The following is a 16,957-nucleotide window of genomic DNA, read 5'->3' on the forward strand; positions in this document are numbered from 1 at the left end:
ACTACCCGTTGACAGTGCGGTGTTCCCTCAATGCTGCCGTTCTGATAGTGCAGCAATCGTTGAATGTATTCAGGGAAAGTGGTAAACATTTTTAGATGCAGGGTGATGGAGGTCAGGATTAACTGATTTTCCGGGGGGGGGGGGGGGGGGTGGCGGACTGGTGGTCGATCACAATTCGTTGCTTTAGTTGGTAGGGGTTTGTGATTGGTGGAGAGGTTGTTATTGGTTTGTGATTGGTGGAGGGTGTTGCCACTGGTTCGTAATTGGCAGAGGAATTGTTGCGTTGTGATTGGTGGAGGGGATTGGTACCGTTTCGTGATTGGTGGAAGGGTTATTGGTTTGTGATTGGTGGAGGAGTTACTGGTTTGTGATTGGGGAAAAGGGTTTGTTACTAGTTTCTGATTGGTGGAGGCAGTTGTTGCTGGTTTATGATTGGAAGAGAGTTAGTACTGGGTTGTGATTGGCGGAGGAATTAGTGATTGGTGTGGGACGTTGAGTTTAGTTTATGATTAGTGGGGGGGGGGGGTTGGTTCTGGTTTGTGATTGGTGTAAGGGATTGGTTCTAATTTGTGATTGGTGGAGAGATTGGTTTGGGATTGGGGAAGGGGTTTGTTATTAGTTTATGATTGGTGGAAAGAGTTGTTGCTGGTTTGTAATTGGAAGAAAGAGTTGGTACTGGGTTGTGATTGGCGGAGGGGGGGGTGAGTACTGAGTTGTGATTGGTGGAGCGGGGATGGGTATTGGGTTGTAATTGGCGGAGAGGGGGGGTGGGTACTGGGTTGTGATTGGTGGAGAGGGTTGGTATTGAGTTGCGATTGGTTGGAAGGGGTGAGTGGTGTGGACGGAGCCCGGGTTCCGGGTCCGGCCCGGCCCGTGGGGCTCAGTGAGCTGCAGCTTCAGTGCTGGTTCCAGCAGCGATGTTTCTGCGGGGACTGAGCCGGCGGATGACGGCCGGGATTATTTGTGGCTTCACCCCGCTTGCAGAGACTCCAAGGCCGGCCTGGGCCACTGCTAGTTTCCGCTTGCACTCGGCGGGTAAGTTACCTGAAGTTGGGGAGTTGCACCAAACTTTCTGCTGTGGATTTAGAAACAAAGAAACTTGCGGTCCCGCCACCGCTTCATTGCTGCAAAGCTGAACATGTTGCATTCTTGCTGCTTACTTTAGCTGGGTCAGGGAGGCTGATGTGGCATAGCTGAATCTTCTGGAGATGGTTCTGTGTCAGTTTGGCGCTTTATTTATTCTGACCCTGGGCAGACTAAGGGTAACATTCTTTTCCTGTGTTTCCCAGAGGCTGATCCGAGTTTATTAATCCTGAATAAACTTATTCCTTTCCATGTGGGAGAACCTCCCGCTGAGAGATTCATCTCAATATGATGTTTAAAGTGAGCAGTTTGTGGAGGGAAGGTGACCCCCACCCGCTTTAGGCAACTTATTTCTGTGAAAAATCATTGAATTGAGGACAGATTAAAACTCACGAGTTCTAACAAACTGGTGAATGTGACCATAGTAACTAATTTAAAACTCGTGAGTTTAGAACACCATAAATCCTTGTTTACAACAAACTTAATTTCATTTAGATTTTTAATTCCATTAAAATCGAATTAAATTGATTTCAATTTTATACAATTAAACAACTTGTTTCATTGTTGTAAGCCCTCACCACCTCCCCCCCCCGCTCCAAATGAGAGAAATGTTTTCTAAATAATAGAGTATTTATAGAAACAGGTCAGATGCTTCAGATAACCTAATCTCCTGTCCTTCCAGTTATTCATTTGCACTTAAAAAAAAACTTGTAGCTAAATAGGAGCAGGCTATTCAACCCATCGAGTCTGCCCTGCTATCATCTGCAATTTTCCCTCACTATTCCTGTATCCCTGTACATCATTGGGTTCAATTCATGGCTTGGGTCACTGTCTGTGTGGAGTTTCTCCTCGTGTCTGCATGGGTTTCCTCCAAGTGTTCTGATTTCTTTCCACAGTCCAAAGATGTGCGGGTTAGATGCATTGGCCATACTAAATTACCCCTTAGTGCCTCAGGATGCATACGTTAGAGGGATTAGTCGGGTAAGTATGTGAGGTTACAGGGATAGGGCCGAGGTAGGAATGTTCTTGGTGCAGACTCGATTGGCTGAATGACCACCTTCTGCACTGTAAGAATTCTGTGATTCATTGGATGTGGGCATGGTTGATAACGTCACCACTTGATGTGTACCTAATTATCTGACAGGTGGTGGTGATCTGTTATTTTGCATACAACTGAGTGCCTTGTTAGGTAATTTCAGAGGGTAGTTAAGAGTGGACCACATTTCAGTGGGTCTGGAGTCACATATGGACCAGAACATGAAAAGGCGGCAGATTTCTTTCCCAAAAGAACACCAGTCAACCATCTGAGTGTGTATAAAATGGTAATTTAGTGATCACCATTACATAAGAAATAGGAGCAGGAGTAGGCCTTCAAGCCCGCCCCGCCAGTCAGTAAGATCATGGCCGATCTCAAGTGGATCAGCTCCACTTTCCCACTTTCTCCCCATAATCCTTAATTCCCTTGTCTATCAGAAACCTATCTACCGGTGACTTAAATATATTCAGCGAGGTAGCCTCCACCACTTCAATGGGCAGAGAATTCCAGAGATTCATCACCCTTTGAGTGAAGAAGTTCCTCCTCAACTCTGATCTAAACCGCCCCCCCTTTATCTTGAGGCTGTGCCCTCTAGTCCTGCTATCCTTTCTAAGCAGGAAGAATCTCTCTACCTCTACTCCATCCCTCCCTTCATTATCTTATACGTCTCTATAAGATCCCCCCTCAGCCTTCTAAACTCTAACGAGTACAGACCCAGTCTATTCAGTTTCTCTTCATAGGCTAGCCCCCTCATCTCCGGTATCAGCCTAGTGAACCTTCTCTGCACTCCCTCCAAGGCCAATACATCCTTCCGCAAGTGCGGCAACCAAAACTGCACACAGTACTCCAGCTGTGGCCTCACCAGTACCCTGTACGGTTGCAGCAAGACCTCCCTACTTTTATATTCTATCCCCTTCGCTATAAAGGCCAACATTCCATTCACCTTCTTGATCACCTGCTGCACCTGCAGACTGGGTTTTTGCAATTTGTGCACAAGGACCCCCAGGTCCCTCTGCATCGTAGCGTGCTGCAGCTTTTCGCCTTCTAAATAATAATCCCTCCTACTATTATTTCTACCAAAGTGGATAACCTCGCACTTGCTAACATTATATTCCAGCTGCCAAGTTACTGTAACTGTAAATTTACTGTGAAAGTTGCATAAACTCTTATCTGAATATTATAGAATATTAATGTGTCAACCAGAACTGAGGCACCTCAATCTCATTTGTTCAAGGAGTCTGGTGGGTGTGAGTGGTTTCTGTTTTTGTTTTTATTCCAACCCTTTGGTAGGAATTGATGTGATGTAACAAACACAAAACTAAGATTAGGAGATCCTTTGCCTGTTATAGTTATCCTCTTGTATTTCTTTCATGCAGGTTTCAGCCCATGTTACAATGAAATAAATAGCAGCTAAATAAATGTTATTCATTTCAGCTTGCAGACTAACCTTATTGACTGCATTTACTATCGCCACTCTTTCAAAATAGACACCTTTGCAAGTTGCAACAGGTTCCAAACCCACAACCTGCACCATGTAAGAGCAGGAACAGCTGGTGCATGGCAATACTACTGCCTCCAACTTGCCACCACTTGGTTGCTGGGTCAAAACCCTAGTACTGCCTCCCAAATAGTGTGGTTGGAGTATCTTCACATGGTGTTTTAAAAAGAAAACTATCACCACCTTTTCAAGGACAATAAAAGCTGGTTAGGCCCACATTCTGAAAATTATTTTTGTTTTAAATGCTGTCATTGGCAACTTAAATCTGCATTAAAATCAGAACCATCTGATCAGTTAAATAAACACCAACTGCCCTTCAGTGTGAGCAATTGAGGCAGCATTAACTATTGAGCCTTGGCATAAATTGATTGCCCTGTTTGTGCAGCACTTAATCTAGATTACTGGCTTGTGGCAGCTTTATAAATAGACAAATATAGATTTAGTTGAGAAACCACTGCTTAGCAACACCTGAGGCTAGTCTGTAACTTCTATTGGACAAGTTTGGGTTAAGAGGACAGATGGATTCTAATGGGTCTCTGCGCCCAAAAGTATTGTGACATTCAGCAGCAACAGACTCTTCTCCTGCCAGCATGGCTTTGTATTTTGGATTTTGAATTAGAGAGTGATTGAGCTGATCAGTCTCACCAATATTGTTTCTTTGGAGACTTACCCACACACACAGCTATTAGCAAGGACGTCGTACCAGGAATGACCTTAGTTATTTATTTGAGTTCAACCGTTGCTAGAGAAGATTGTACATCACCTGTGGGTAACGCAGCAGGAGGCTATTCAGCCCCATGTGTCTGTTCTGCTATTGTCAGATCGAGGTTGCTTTGGTTCCATGATCTTTAATTCTCAACAACAACATGTATTTATATAGCAACTGTAACAAAATAATATAATGTAGCAAAACATCTCAAACTCTATCCTAACAAACTTCTTGTTGTGGTTGAATGTTCTATATAATTAAGCAGCCATGAATTCCCTCCCAAGAAGGTTGTGGGGGCGGGGGGGGGGTTTGTGACCACTAAGCAGAACTATTTAAGATGTAAACATGCCAACTTATGGTAACCTCTTCCTGCTCTTCGCTCAGGGGTCACTGGGATTCATGAGCAAACACTGGTGGCTGTAAAACCAGACGGGATCCAGAGACGGCTTGTGGGAGAAATTATCCAACGCTTTGAGAAGAGGGGATTCCAGCTTGTAGGTCTGAAACTTGTGCAGGTACAAGATCCCAGTTCCCACCACTGAAAAACGTACTTTTTGCCAATGTTCTATCACCTGTTCTAGTGAAAGTCTTTTTGTAGATTATGGAGATTATGGCTTATAACGGTTAAATCACTAAGCTAGTGATCCAAAGACCCATGCTAATTCCCTGGGGAAATGAGTTCAATTCCAACACAGCAACCAGTGAAATTTAAACTGAATTATTTGTTTGAAAGCTAGTTTCATTAATGGTGGCATCATAAATTTTAGTAAAAGCCCACCTAGTTCACTAATGCCCTTCCAGGAAGGGAATCTGTCAGTTCTTTGTATGAGCAATGCACTCATATCTTTCCTCCCTGGCCTTGCACATTTCTCCTCCTCAGAAAATGATCTTTTTGTTCGAAAGCTACACTTGGATCTTCTGGTCCTTACCTGGTCTGGTGTACATTCGCGTCTAAACCCACAGCAATGTCATTGAATTCAAACTACCCTCTGAAATGGCACAGCAAGCCACTCCATTGTATCAAACTACAAAGGAATAAATGTAGACAGACCATTCAGCATCACCTTGGGCACCAGCAATTACCACAACACCCCTATCCCTGTTAACCCTAGAAAGTCCCCCTTACTATTGTCTGGAGGTCTTTGTGCCCACTTGACTATCAAGCAACAACCTGAATCATACCTTACCATTACCATCCCTGGATGTGTCCTGTCTCACTGTCAGGACAGACCCAACAGAATCAGTGGCACAGTGGTATACAGTCAGGAGTGAGTGACCCAAGGAATCCTCAACATTGATTCCAGACTCCATGAAGTCTCATGGCACCAAGTCAAACATGGGCAAGGGAATGTCTACTGATTACCACCTACTACCTTCCTTAAGCTGATGAATCGGTATTCTTCCATGTTGGAGGTGTTACAATGATAACATTGGAATCTGTTATAATGTAACCAATGGTAACACTCTGTGGTGGTCAGCTGACCTGGTATAAATAGAAAGCAGATAGGGATTGTGTAGCCAAGTTTTGTGTAATGAAATTTCTTTATCAAATCTTTTTCTTTGATTTACTTTGTAAAGTTAGTTATTTTATTGCTTGCAACTGAAGTAATCTTACTGCCAAATGAACAGGAGATGGCAAGGGCACAGTACGCATTCTGGTGGGGGACTTCAATGTCTATCACCAAGAGTTGCTCAGTAGCACCACTGCCGATGGAGTCTCTGAAAGTGCTGTTTGAGAGAGGAATGTTGATCAGGAGAACCCACTGCTCTGGGGGTGGGAGGGGAGGCAGAGCAGCTGGAGTATATGAATTCTAAAACATGACCAATTAAAATACAGAGTGTGGGAGATGAGGTGAACTGATTGTGAGCTTTACTAACCACCCAGCCATTTTGTTTCAGCCCCACCGGGATGTACTTTCAGAGCATTATCGTGATCTGCGGGAGAAACCTTTCTATTCTGCACTAATCCAATACATGAGCTCAGGACCCATCGTTGTTATGGTAAGAAATGGCCAGAAACAGCAATGAAGCATTGATTCAAATGATTGCAGGGAGTTAAAATCTCAGTCTGGGATGTTCTTTTCAGGATGTCAATATTTACCCTGAAAATAATTCAATAGCTTCTCCCAACAAAGAGGTGAGGGCAGTGTTGCCATAAACAGTGCCTCCTGCTAACTGAATACACAAGATTCACTTTTGTTTGTTATTACACGATGGTGAAAGTAACAAAGTTATTCTTGCTCATTTTTATATTTTGCTGTTCTAATCCTTGCACTTTGTTATTCAGAGTTAAAACTTCGGTCACCATTTGTTTACGTGACATATTTAAAGCTTTCTTTTAATCTGCATGCCTGTTCGGCCAAGTCCAATGTGTAAGGCTCTTGTTTTACAGGTTTGGGAAGGTTGTGATGTGGTGAGTGTGTCTCGCATGATGGTGGGTGATACCAATCCTGCTGAGGCTCGCCCAGGAACCGTGAGAGGAGACTTTTGTGTTCACATAAGCAGGTAGGGTGGGAGTGGGGGCAATGAAAGAAACCCTTGAACTTTGGAAACCTTCCCAGAGTCATTTGTATCAGAGATGGAAGCAAGGGTTTGACCTCAGCTGGAACTTCAGTGGGGGCAAAGTCAGCAGGTTCCAGTCAGCATGCATCTTCCACCAGGAATGTGCAGCAATGACATGGTTTCAGTTTTTAGCTGATTGGTATTAGTGAAGATCCTGTTTATGAAATTTGTAACAAAAATTAGCAATGTTCAAAAGTTTTAGTAGAAATGACTGAACTGAGGAAATATATTATGTGTGCACACATTCCTTCTGTCTGTCTCCTGGCCATTATCCTCAGATTAAGAGCATGAGAAATAGCAGGAGATGGCCACTGGAGCTTGCTCCACCATTCTATATGATTGTGCCTAACTGAAGAATGAAAAAGCCTCCAGCTGCTGGCAATGCCAGGGAGAGGGGGGGTGTGCAAGAATGTAAGGGCAGTGTGTTTCTTTGTATCTCAGCTGTGCAGATTCCAACACACTCCGGGCTGATCCATCTATTTTTAATGTATGAATTTTGTTCCCAGAGAATCCCCAAAAACTATCTCAGTCTTGAATATACTTAATTAAACATCCACAGATCTCTGGAGTAGAAAATCCTGAAGATTCACAACCATCTAAAGAAATCTCTCATCAGTCCTTAATGATTGACCCCTGATGTTGAGAGTATGATCGATGTACTAGATGTCCAGCCAGGGGAAATAGCCTCTCAGCAGCAATAGGATCATATTCCACTGCAATCTTTAACTTTGTATCCCTCATTTTATCATTAAATCAGATGCCTGGGTTGATGGGAATAGAAAAGCATGTCAACTACACCAGGCATGAGTAAAAATAAGGTGCTAATCTGCTGAAGCTACAACACCCAGAATGACATGCATGTTGAACAGAAAAGGCTGGTTATACACACAAGCAATGCAACAACCAACAGATCAGTTCAAAGTGCTGCAGTCCTACCACATCCAGTCATGACTAGTGATGGGCAATTAAACAACTTACAGGAGGAGGAAGCTCAATGATGGTAAAACCCAGCACATCAGTACAGAAGATAAAGCTGAAACAGGAGGTAGATGATCCAACTCAACCTCTGGTCTCCAGTAACTGTCTTCAACTAATTCAATTCATTCTGCATGATATCAAGAAATGGCTGAGTGCATTGGACACAGCAGATAACATAGGTCTTGATAATGTCCTGGTTGGAGCAGTGAAAATTTGTGCGCTAGAACAAAGAACAACACAGCACGGGAAACAGGCCCTTCGGCCCAACGAGCCCGCACCACCATCTTAACAATGTATTTTTCCTACACCTCCCTTGACCCGTGTCTATGCTTATGGTACCCCCATTGGAAACCAGATTCAGGGGAGAATAACTTAGGGACAATTTGTTACACCAATCAGCCTAAGAGCCCATCTTAGGGATGTGGGAGGAAACTGGAGCACCCGGAGGAAACCCACGCAACCACAAGGAGAATGCGCAAACTCCCACAGACACTGGCCCAAATCCATGTTATCTGCACATCTAGCAGTGATAGTCACTGAGCTGTTGTGGTGCCCATCTGGTCCAGTTTTAAGCACACACAAACAACGCAAAGTATTAGGCCACTCTCGAAACATCCAAGAGCAGCCCACGCACGACCCACCGTGTACATGCCCCTCGTTAGACAACAAGGTGGACCGATGCACCTGCAGAGTAAAAGAGACGAAACATCAACACGTAGCATTAGATTTCCAGGAACGTCCCGAGGCTCTGACCCTTACTTAAAATGGTCTCCTATAACCCTCCGTCCCTATTTTGCTCATGTGCCTATCTAAGTAAATCTTAAACAAGTCCAGCGTGCCTGCCTCCACCACCTTACTTGGTAGTGCATTCCATACCCCCACGACCCTCTGGAAAAATCTCCCTCTAGCATCCAAATTATACTTCTCCCCCCTCACCCTAAGCTCGTGGCCCCTTGTGATATTTGTCTCCAATCTAGGAAAAAGCCTGCCACTGTTTACTCTATCTATATCCTTCGTTATTTTATACACCTCTATCAGATCCCCCCTTAATCTCCGTGTTTCTAAGGAAAAGAGCCCCAGTTTACCCAATCTTTCCTCATAACCCAGTCCTTCCATGCCAGGCAGCATCCTGGTAAACCTCCTCTGCACACTCTCCAGGGTCTCCACGTCCTTCCGGTAGTAAGGTGACCAGAACTGGGCGCAGTATTCCAAATGCATAACCAACGTTCTGTACAACTGTAGCATTAGATGCCAGCTCTTGTACTCTATACCCCTTCCTATAAAGGCTAGCATACCGTAGCTGCACTTCTAACCAAGTGAGTTCAGTACAGCCACAAAAGTGATACAGAAGCAAAATACTGCAAATACTTGAAATACCAAGCAGGTCTGGCAACATTTAGAAAGAACAGAGTTAGTGTTTCAGGTTTGTGACCTTTCAACAGACTGGATGATGAGGATTCTGACAAAAGATCACTGACCTGAAATGTGAACTCTTGTTTCTCTCTACAAATGTTACTAGAATTGCTGAATATTTCCAGAATTTTCTGTTTTTGCAACACTGCCATTTACCTGACAGTGTAAAATTGCCCAGTTATGTTCTGTCCGCAGGTACAGTAACATGGTAAATATATTACTGGACTGCAGGCCGGCGCTAATGAGCCAGAGACAGGAGTTTAAATCCCACCATTGGAACTGGGGATTTAAAGGCAAAATATTGCAGATGCTGGAATCCAAAACAAAAACAGAAAAATGCTGGAAAATCTCAGCTGGTCTGACAGTATCTGTGGAGAGAGAATAGAGCCAATGTTTAAAAGTCTGTGACCCTTGAGCTGGATTTAAATTGTTTGATTAAATCCAGAATAAAGAATTATCAGTAATGACAATCATGAGACTACTGGATTGTTATAAAGGACTTGAAGCAGATGGGGTTTTAAGGAAGGACATTTGTTGTCCTTACCTCATCTGTGTAACTCCAGACTCATTTTTGAACCTTATCTTCCCTCTGAATTGACCCAGTGGCTTTGGCTTGGACCACTGGAAAATGAGGTTGGAGAAGTAACAATAGGAAACAAAACAATGCCAATAGTTGCTTTGCATTAGTCTTCACAGTGGGATGCCAAAACTCCAGAAGAGTCGGGGGCACAGGTGAGTGTAGTGGCCATCACTAAGAAGGTTCTGGGGAAACTGAAAGGTTTGAAGGTGGGTAAATCACCTGGACCGGATGGACTACACTCCAGGGTTCTGAGATAGCTGAGGAAATTGTGGTGGCATTGGTCATGATCTTTCAGGAATCACTAGAGGCAGGGAGAGTACCAGAGGGCTGGAAAGTAGTTAATGTAACACCGCTGTTTAAGAGGGGGAGGCAGCAGATAGGAAATTATGGGCCAGTTAGCCTGACTTTAGTGATTGGCAAGATTTTAGAATCCATTATTAAAGGTGAGATTGCAGAGTACTTGGAATGCATGATAAAGTAGGGCTGAGTCAGCACGGCTTTGTCAAGGAGAGGTCATGTCTGACAAATCTATTGAAGCTCTTTGAGGAGGTAACAAGGATGTTCGATAACGGAGAACCAGTGGATGTGCTTTGAGATTTCCAGAAGGCCTTTGACAAGGTGCCGCATAGGAGACGATTAAATGAATTAAATGCCTATGGTGTTAAGGGTAAGATTCCGGATGGATAAAGGATGGGCTGGCTGGCAGAAGGCGGAGAGTGGGGATAAAGATGACTTTTTCAGGATGGCAGCTGGTGACTAGTGCCTCAGGGACCACAACTTTTCACAACATACATTAATGATTTGAAGGAAGGAACTGAAGACACCATTGCTAAGTTTGCAGATGATACAAAGCTACGTAGGAGGACAGGTCGTATTGAAGCAGGAGGCTGCTGAAGGAATTGGACATGTTTGGACAGTGGACAATGTGGCAGCTGGAATACAATGAGGAAAATTGTTAGGTTATGCACTTTGGAAGGAGGAATGGAGCCATAGACTATTTTTCTAAATGGGGAAATGCTTGGGAAATCAGAAACACAAAGGGACTTGGAAGTCATTGTTCAAGATTCTCTTCAGGTTAACGTGCAGGCTCAGTCAGCAGTTGGGCAAATGCAGTGCTAGCATTCATGTCGAGAGGGCTAGATTACAAGAGCAGGGATATACTTCTGAGGCTGCATAATGCTCTGTCAGACCCCATTGGAGTATTGTGAGCAGTTTTGGGCCCCATATCTAAGGAAGAATTTGTTGGCCTTGGAAAAGGTCCAAAAGAGGTTTATAAGAATGATCCCTGCAATGAAGAGCTTATCATGTGAGGAATGGATGAGAACTCTGGGTCTGTAGTCAATGGAGTTTAGAAGAATGAGGAGGGATCTTATTGAAACTTACAGGATATCACGAGGCCTGGATAGAGTGGATGTGGAGAGAATGTTTCCACTAGTAGGAAAAACTAGAACCAGAGGGCACAACCTCAGGCTAAAGGAACGATCCTTTTAAAATAGAGATGAGGAGGAATTTCTTCAGCCAGTGGTGAATCTGTGGAACTGTTTGCCACAGAAGGCTGTAGAGGCCAGGTCATTAAGTGTCTTTAAGATAGAGGTAGGTTCTTGATTATTAAGGAAATCAGAGGTAATGGGGATGAGAAAAATATCAGCCATGATTGAATGGCAGAGCAGACTCGGTGAGCCAAGTGGCCTAATTCTGCTCCTGAGTCTTACGGTGATCTTACAGTGCCGCAATGAAGATTCAGCAGATTGATTCCTGAAATGAGTTGCTCTGAGAAGAGAGAGGATAGAATGGCTGTCAATTCTTTGGAGTTTAGCTCTCATTAAAATGTTGCAAAGTTCTTGAGCTTGACAGGATGGATGTTTTCTTACTAATTCTCAGAATGTGAGTATCACTGGAGAAGATGGTGATGAAAGTGACAGCTGTCTTGAATACAACCAAGTGTCTTTCTGGGTCATTTCAGGGGTAGTTAAGACTTAAGTACGTTGCTGTGGGTCTGGAGTAACATATATATGCCAGATATGGTAAGGACAACAAATGTCCTTCCTTAAAATTCCATTTGCTTCACTAAGTATTTTATGACAATTCAGTAGTTTCATGACACACGGGTTGGTGGATTTGCAGATAACGATGAGGACTCTGAGGATACAGCAGGATATAGATCAGTTGGAGACATGGGTGGAGAGATGGTAGATGGAGTTTAATCTGGACAAATGTGAGGTAATGCATTTTGGAAGGTCTAATGTAGATAGGAAATGTACAGTAAATGGTAGAACCCTTGAGAGCAAAGATAGGCAAAGAGATCTGGGTGTGCAGGTACACAGGTCACTGAAAGTAGCAACTCGGGTGGAGAAGGTAGTCAAGAAGGCATATGGCATGCTTGCCTTCATCGGCCGGGAATTGAGTTTAAAAAATTGGCAAGTCATGTTGCAGCTTTATAGAACCTTAGGCTACACTCGGAATATAGTGTTCAATTCTGGTCGCCACACTACCAGAAGGACGTGGAGGCTTTGGAGAGGGTACAGAAAAAATTTACCAGGATGTTGCCTGGTATGGAAGGCATTAGATATGAGGAGAGGTTGGAGAAACTTGGTTTGTTCTCACTGGAATGAAGGAGGTTGAGGGGTGACCTGATAGAAATCTACAAGATTATGAGAGGCATGGACAGAGTGAACAAAGAACAATACAGCACAGGAACAGGCCCTTCGGCCCTCCAAGCCTGCACTGACCATGTGCCCAACTAGACCATTCATTTGTATCCCTCTATTCCCAGTCTGTTCATGTAGCTATCTATCATGTGGATAGTAAGAAGCTTTTTTTTCAGGGTGGAAGAGTTCAATTACTCAGGGGCAGAGGTTTAAGGTGTGAGGGGCAAGGTTTAAAGGAGATGTACAAAGCAGATTTTTTTACACAGTGGTGGGTGCCTGGAACGTCTTGTCCGGGGAGGTATTGGAAGCGGATACAGTAGTGACTTTTAAGGGGCACCTTGACAAATACATGAATAGGATGGGAATAGAGGGATATGATCCCCAAAGGGTGGGGGTTTTAGTTAAGTTGGGCAGCATGCTCGGTGCAGGCTTGGAGGGCTGTAGGCCCTGTTCTTTGATCATCATTGTTGATACTAATTACTTATTCTGGATTTATCAAACAATTTAAATTCTCAGTTGCAAATGGTGGGATCTGAGCTCCTGTCTCTGGATCATTGGTCTCAGGGTTCTCGTCCAGTAATATATACTGTAACTCTGGACAGAACATAACTGGGCAATTTTACACTGGTAGATCGCAGTGTTGTGCTCGCCAAGGCCTATATATAATTGCATAAGACGTTCCTTATTTCTAATTTCATCAAAGGTCTAATACACCATTTGTCTCCCGAATTCCTTGCTGTATCTACTTGATAATTTTCTGTAATTTGTGTACAAGGACTCCTATAGCCCAATAATTATTTGTCTCATTTAACTACTATTTACTGGTTTTCCATTCTTCCTATTAAAGTGGATAATTTCATACTTCTCTATATTGGGCAACCCTTTATAGCCTCTTTGGATCCTCCTCACAGCATATTTTCACGCCTAGCTTTGTATTATCTCAGCAACTTTGGATCCATTGTACTCAATTCCCTCATTTTAGCTATTTACAATCGGTGTGAATCACTGAGGCACAAGCACTGATGCAGTAGCTACACCCTGGGATCCTGGAAATGATCCACTTACCCCTGTCTGTTAACAAGTCCTCAATCCATGTGCAGCACTTCTATCATATGCCTTCTGAAAATCCAGATGTACTGTCACCTGTTCCACCTTAACTGTCCTTAGCTACATCCCACCCAAAAAAAGCACATTTGTCAAACTTTATTTTCTTTCTGTTAAACCATGTTGATTCTGCCTAATAGTGATTTTTCCAAGCACCCTTTTACATTAATATTAATAGATTCCAGCATTTTCCCTACTAGCGTTATTAGGCTAGCTGTCCTATAGGCTCCTGTTTTCTCAGTTCCTCACAGCAGAATTACATTTTTATTATTTTCCAATTTGTGGGGTTGTTTTGGAAGATCAAAGCATACCTCCATCATCTCTGCAGCTGTCACCTTTAAAACCCAAGGGTGTAGGCAGTCCGGTCCAACGGATTTGTCATTTTTACTCCCATTAGTTGGGATTATTCATGTCTTGATCTTCTATTTGACCCTGAGCTGAACTTTCAATTCTCATCTTCAATCACCAAAACCAGTTGTCAGAATCTTTAGTTGGAAGTTATGGCTGGTGGGTGCAAGGTGACCACATCACATTGCAAGCTCAAACCCAGGACTGTGTGAGTTCCTGAGAAATGCAACATTAACAACAGTCTCAAGAACCAAGAAGCTCTTAACTCTGAGCCTTGACAAGGTTAGGTAAACAGTGAGAACGCTACATGGTGTAGTATAAAAGACAGCATCATCTAATCAGAACAATCTGTTTCAATCCTCCATTTCCTGCTTGCTCAAAACCTTTTCTTTGTTCTTCTCAACCTTAATGCACTGTCAGCCTCTGTAGGACTCAACCCTGTGTTTTGCAGTACCCTGCTGATCTGTTTCTGCTTTCTTTCTTTCCAGAAATGCCATCCATGCCAGTGACTCGATTGAAGTGGCCAAGAAAGAGATTAGCCTGTGGTTTCATAGTAGTGAGCTGGTAGAGTGGGAAAGTTGTACTCGCAAGAACATCTACAATGTTTAAACACAGCTGAATCATCGACAACAATAACTACCTCCAGTGATGGTGTGTCTGACAGTGTATTTCACATGTTAAAGCTAAAGACTTTTCACCACTGAGTTCTCGTGAATTCCTTTAATGGTGTTCTGAGCTCACTCCAGGTGCTGGTAAACTGCAATAAAATTCCTATAAATTTTAATTTGCATTTAAATAGTTTCATACCAGTCACATGGATCATTCTGTTGTTTCAAGAATTTTCTAATTATAGGACTTGCTTCCAACAACATTTTATGGCAGCTTTTACATGGTAAAATGTCCAAAACACCTCACGGAAACGTTATCAAAGAAAATTTGACATCAGCTGAAGTGGAAGTATGAGGAGGGGTGAAAAAAAACTTGATCAATATTAAAGAAAAGGTAAGAGGCAGCAGAGAGGTTTCAAGAAGGAATTCAAGATTAGAATCCAAGACACCAGGCCAAAGGAGAGATTAACGTCGAAAATGCACAAGAGTGGGAGTTAAGGGGTGCAGCTCTGCTAAATGGTTGTGGATTGGAGACAATAGAGGTGCAAAACCATGGAGTGATTTTAAAATCAAGGTATTGGTGATCTGTAACATTCTAACCAATGCTGAAATTTCTAGGCTGCTGTCACTTTTTTCCCCGCTTCCTCAAACTGAATCCTTGTTCAAAGTTCCTGGGCGTGGCCAGGCTTGTTGGGCCGAAGGGCCTGTTTCCTGTGCTGTGTTTTTCTTTGTTCTTTTGGCTGTCAGACTCATTACGCCTCAGTCTGTTACTGGATTTATGATTTGAGCATAAAACTGACACTCCCAGTGCAGCACTGAGGGAGGCAGTGTCATTAAACCAAATTTCTATGTCAGTGACAAAAGTATTCATTTAAATGTAATTCAGTTATCTTCATATTTTGGTGAACGATTTGTGTAAGTGACGTGGTAAATGTTGAATGCTTCGAAGGAACAGATGAGTTTGGACCTAAAGCTTTTGAGTGATCTTCCTTTCCCTTATGCTGGAGTCTGTTATAGACAGATTGAGTTAGGAGCATGAGTAGGCCACACTCTGCAATTTAATAAAATTGCAGCTGATCTGATTGCAACTTCAACTCCACATTCCTGTCTACTCCCTGATAATCTTTCACCCTGTTGTTAATCATGAATTTATCTAGCTGAGCCTTGAAAATATTCAGATTCTGATTTCATGCCATTTGAGGAAGAGTTCAAGGGCAGTGAGTCTCTGGAACAAAATTTTCCTCAAATGAGCCATAGTTCTAGGTTCTCCCACAAGAAGAAACATTCTGTCTATATGCACTTTGCCAATACCTCTCACGATTGTAAAGATTTCAATCAAGTTGTCTCTTACTCTTCTATCCTCATTCTTTGTTTTAAATGTATTAAACACATTTCCTTATAAGACCAGTACTATACACACTACTCCAAAGGTGAATTCACCAATGCTCTGTATAACTGAAGCATAACCTTCCTAATCAGTTCCCCTCACAACAAACAGTAACATTCTATTAGCTTTAGTTTTTTGCGATTCATGCATTAGGACACCCAAATCCCTTTGCACTTCAGAGGTTTGTAATCTCTCATCATTTAGATAACTCAAGAGGATAATCGCTGATCCATAAACTGATTTATTCTGGATGGTGCTATTGGCAGATATTCCATCACCCACTTGAATGGAATCCTGCTGATGGTGAAGAATGTGATAAGGCCACAAGGTGAGCATTTGTCAAAGCATTCAACTTCTACATTACAGATTATGCAATGGATTGATGCAGTTAGGTACCAGATCTTTTCTGACTCCTAGATTATTGATATTGAAGTTACAAAACCAACATATAGTGTCCTTAACCTAATAAAACATCCCAAGGAGCATTATAAAATGTGTCACCAAGCCACATAAAGCACAAAATGCTTAGTCAGAGATCAGTTTTAAGGACTGTTTTGGCAGAAAAAAAGCAAGGTAGAGAAGTGTGGGGAGGAATTGCCAGAACTTGGGTCATAGGCAACTGAAGGTGCAGCAAAACTGGAGATTCAACAGAAACCGAAATTAGGAGTGTCACTATATCAGATGATTGTGGCATTGGCGGAGATTACAGATGATGAGGAGCAAGGCAGCAGAGGAATTTAAAAACAAGAATGATACTTTTAAAATAAACATTGTGCGTGACTGGGAGTCGGTGTTGGTCAGCAAGTCCAAGGGTGATAGGCATATGTCCCTTGTCCCTAAATTAGTCTTCCCCAATAGGCTTAGGCAAAGGTCATAGGTAGAGGAGGGCACTCACAATGTTAAAATGGCAGCATAGGCTCATTGGGCCAAGGGGCCTGTTTCCTGTTCTTTGTGTGACTTAAAATCATAAAATCTCTACAGTACAAAAGGCCATTCAGCCCAT

General features: G+C 42.9%; 1 protein-coding gene across 1 annotated transcript; it reads left to right on the forward strand.

Moving 5' to 3' along the window:
- The first annotated feature begins 870 nt into the window (after positions 1-870).
- Positions 871-14,743, forward strand: nme4 (NME/NM23 nucleoside diphosphate kinase 4). Its single transcript, XM_080206714.1, has 5 exons — positions 871-1,035; positions 4,711-4,841; positions 6,226-6,327; positions 6,719-6,831; positions 14,448-14,743. The coding sequence occupies exons 1-5, from the start codon at positions 918-920 to the stop codon at positions 14,566-14,568; spliced, it is 585 nt and encodes a 194-aa protein (XP_080062840.1). The 5' UTR covers positions 871-917; the 3' UTR covers positions 14,569-14,743.
- Positions 14,744-16,957: the final 2,214 nt, after the last annotated feature.

This window comes from Carcharhinus amblyrhynchos, chromosome 18 (genome assembly GCF_965287045.1).
Source record: "Carcharhinus amblyrhynchos chromosome 18, sCarAmb.v2.hapA, whole genome shotgun sequence".
Classification (NCBI taxonomy): domain Eukaryota; kingdom Metazoa; phylum Chordata; class Chondrichthyes; order Carcharhiniformes; family Carcharhinidae; genus Carcharhinus; species Carcharhinus amblyrhynchos.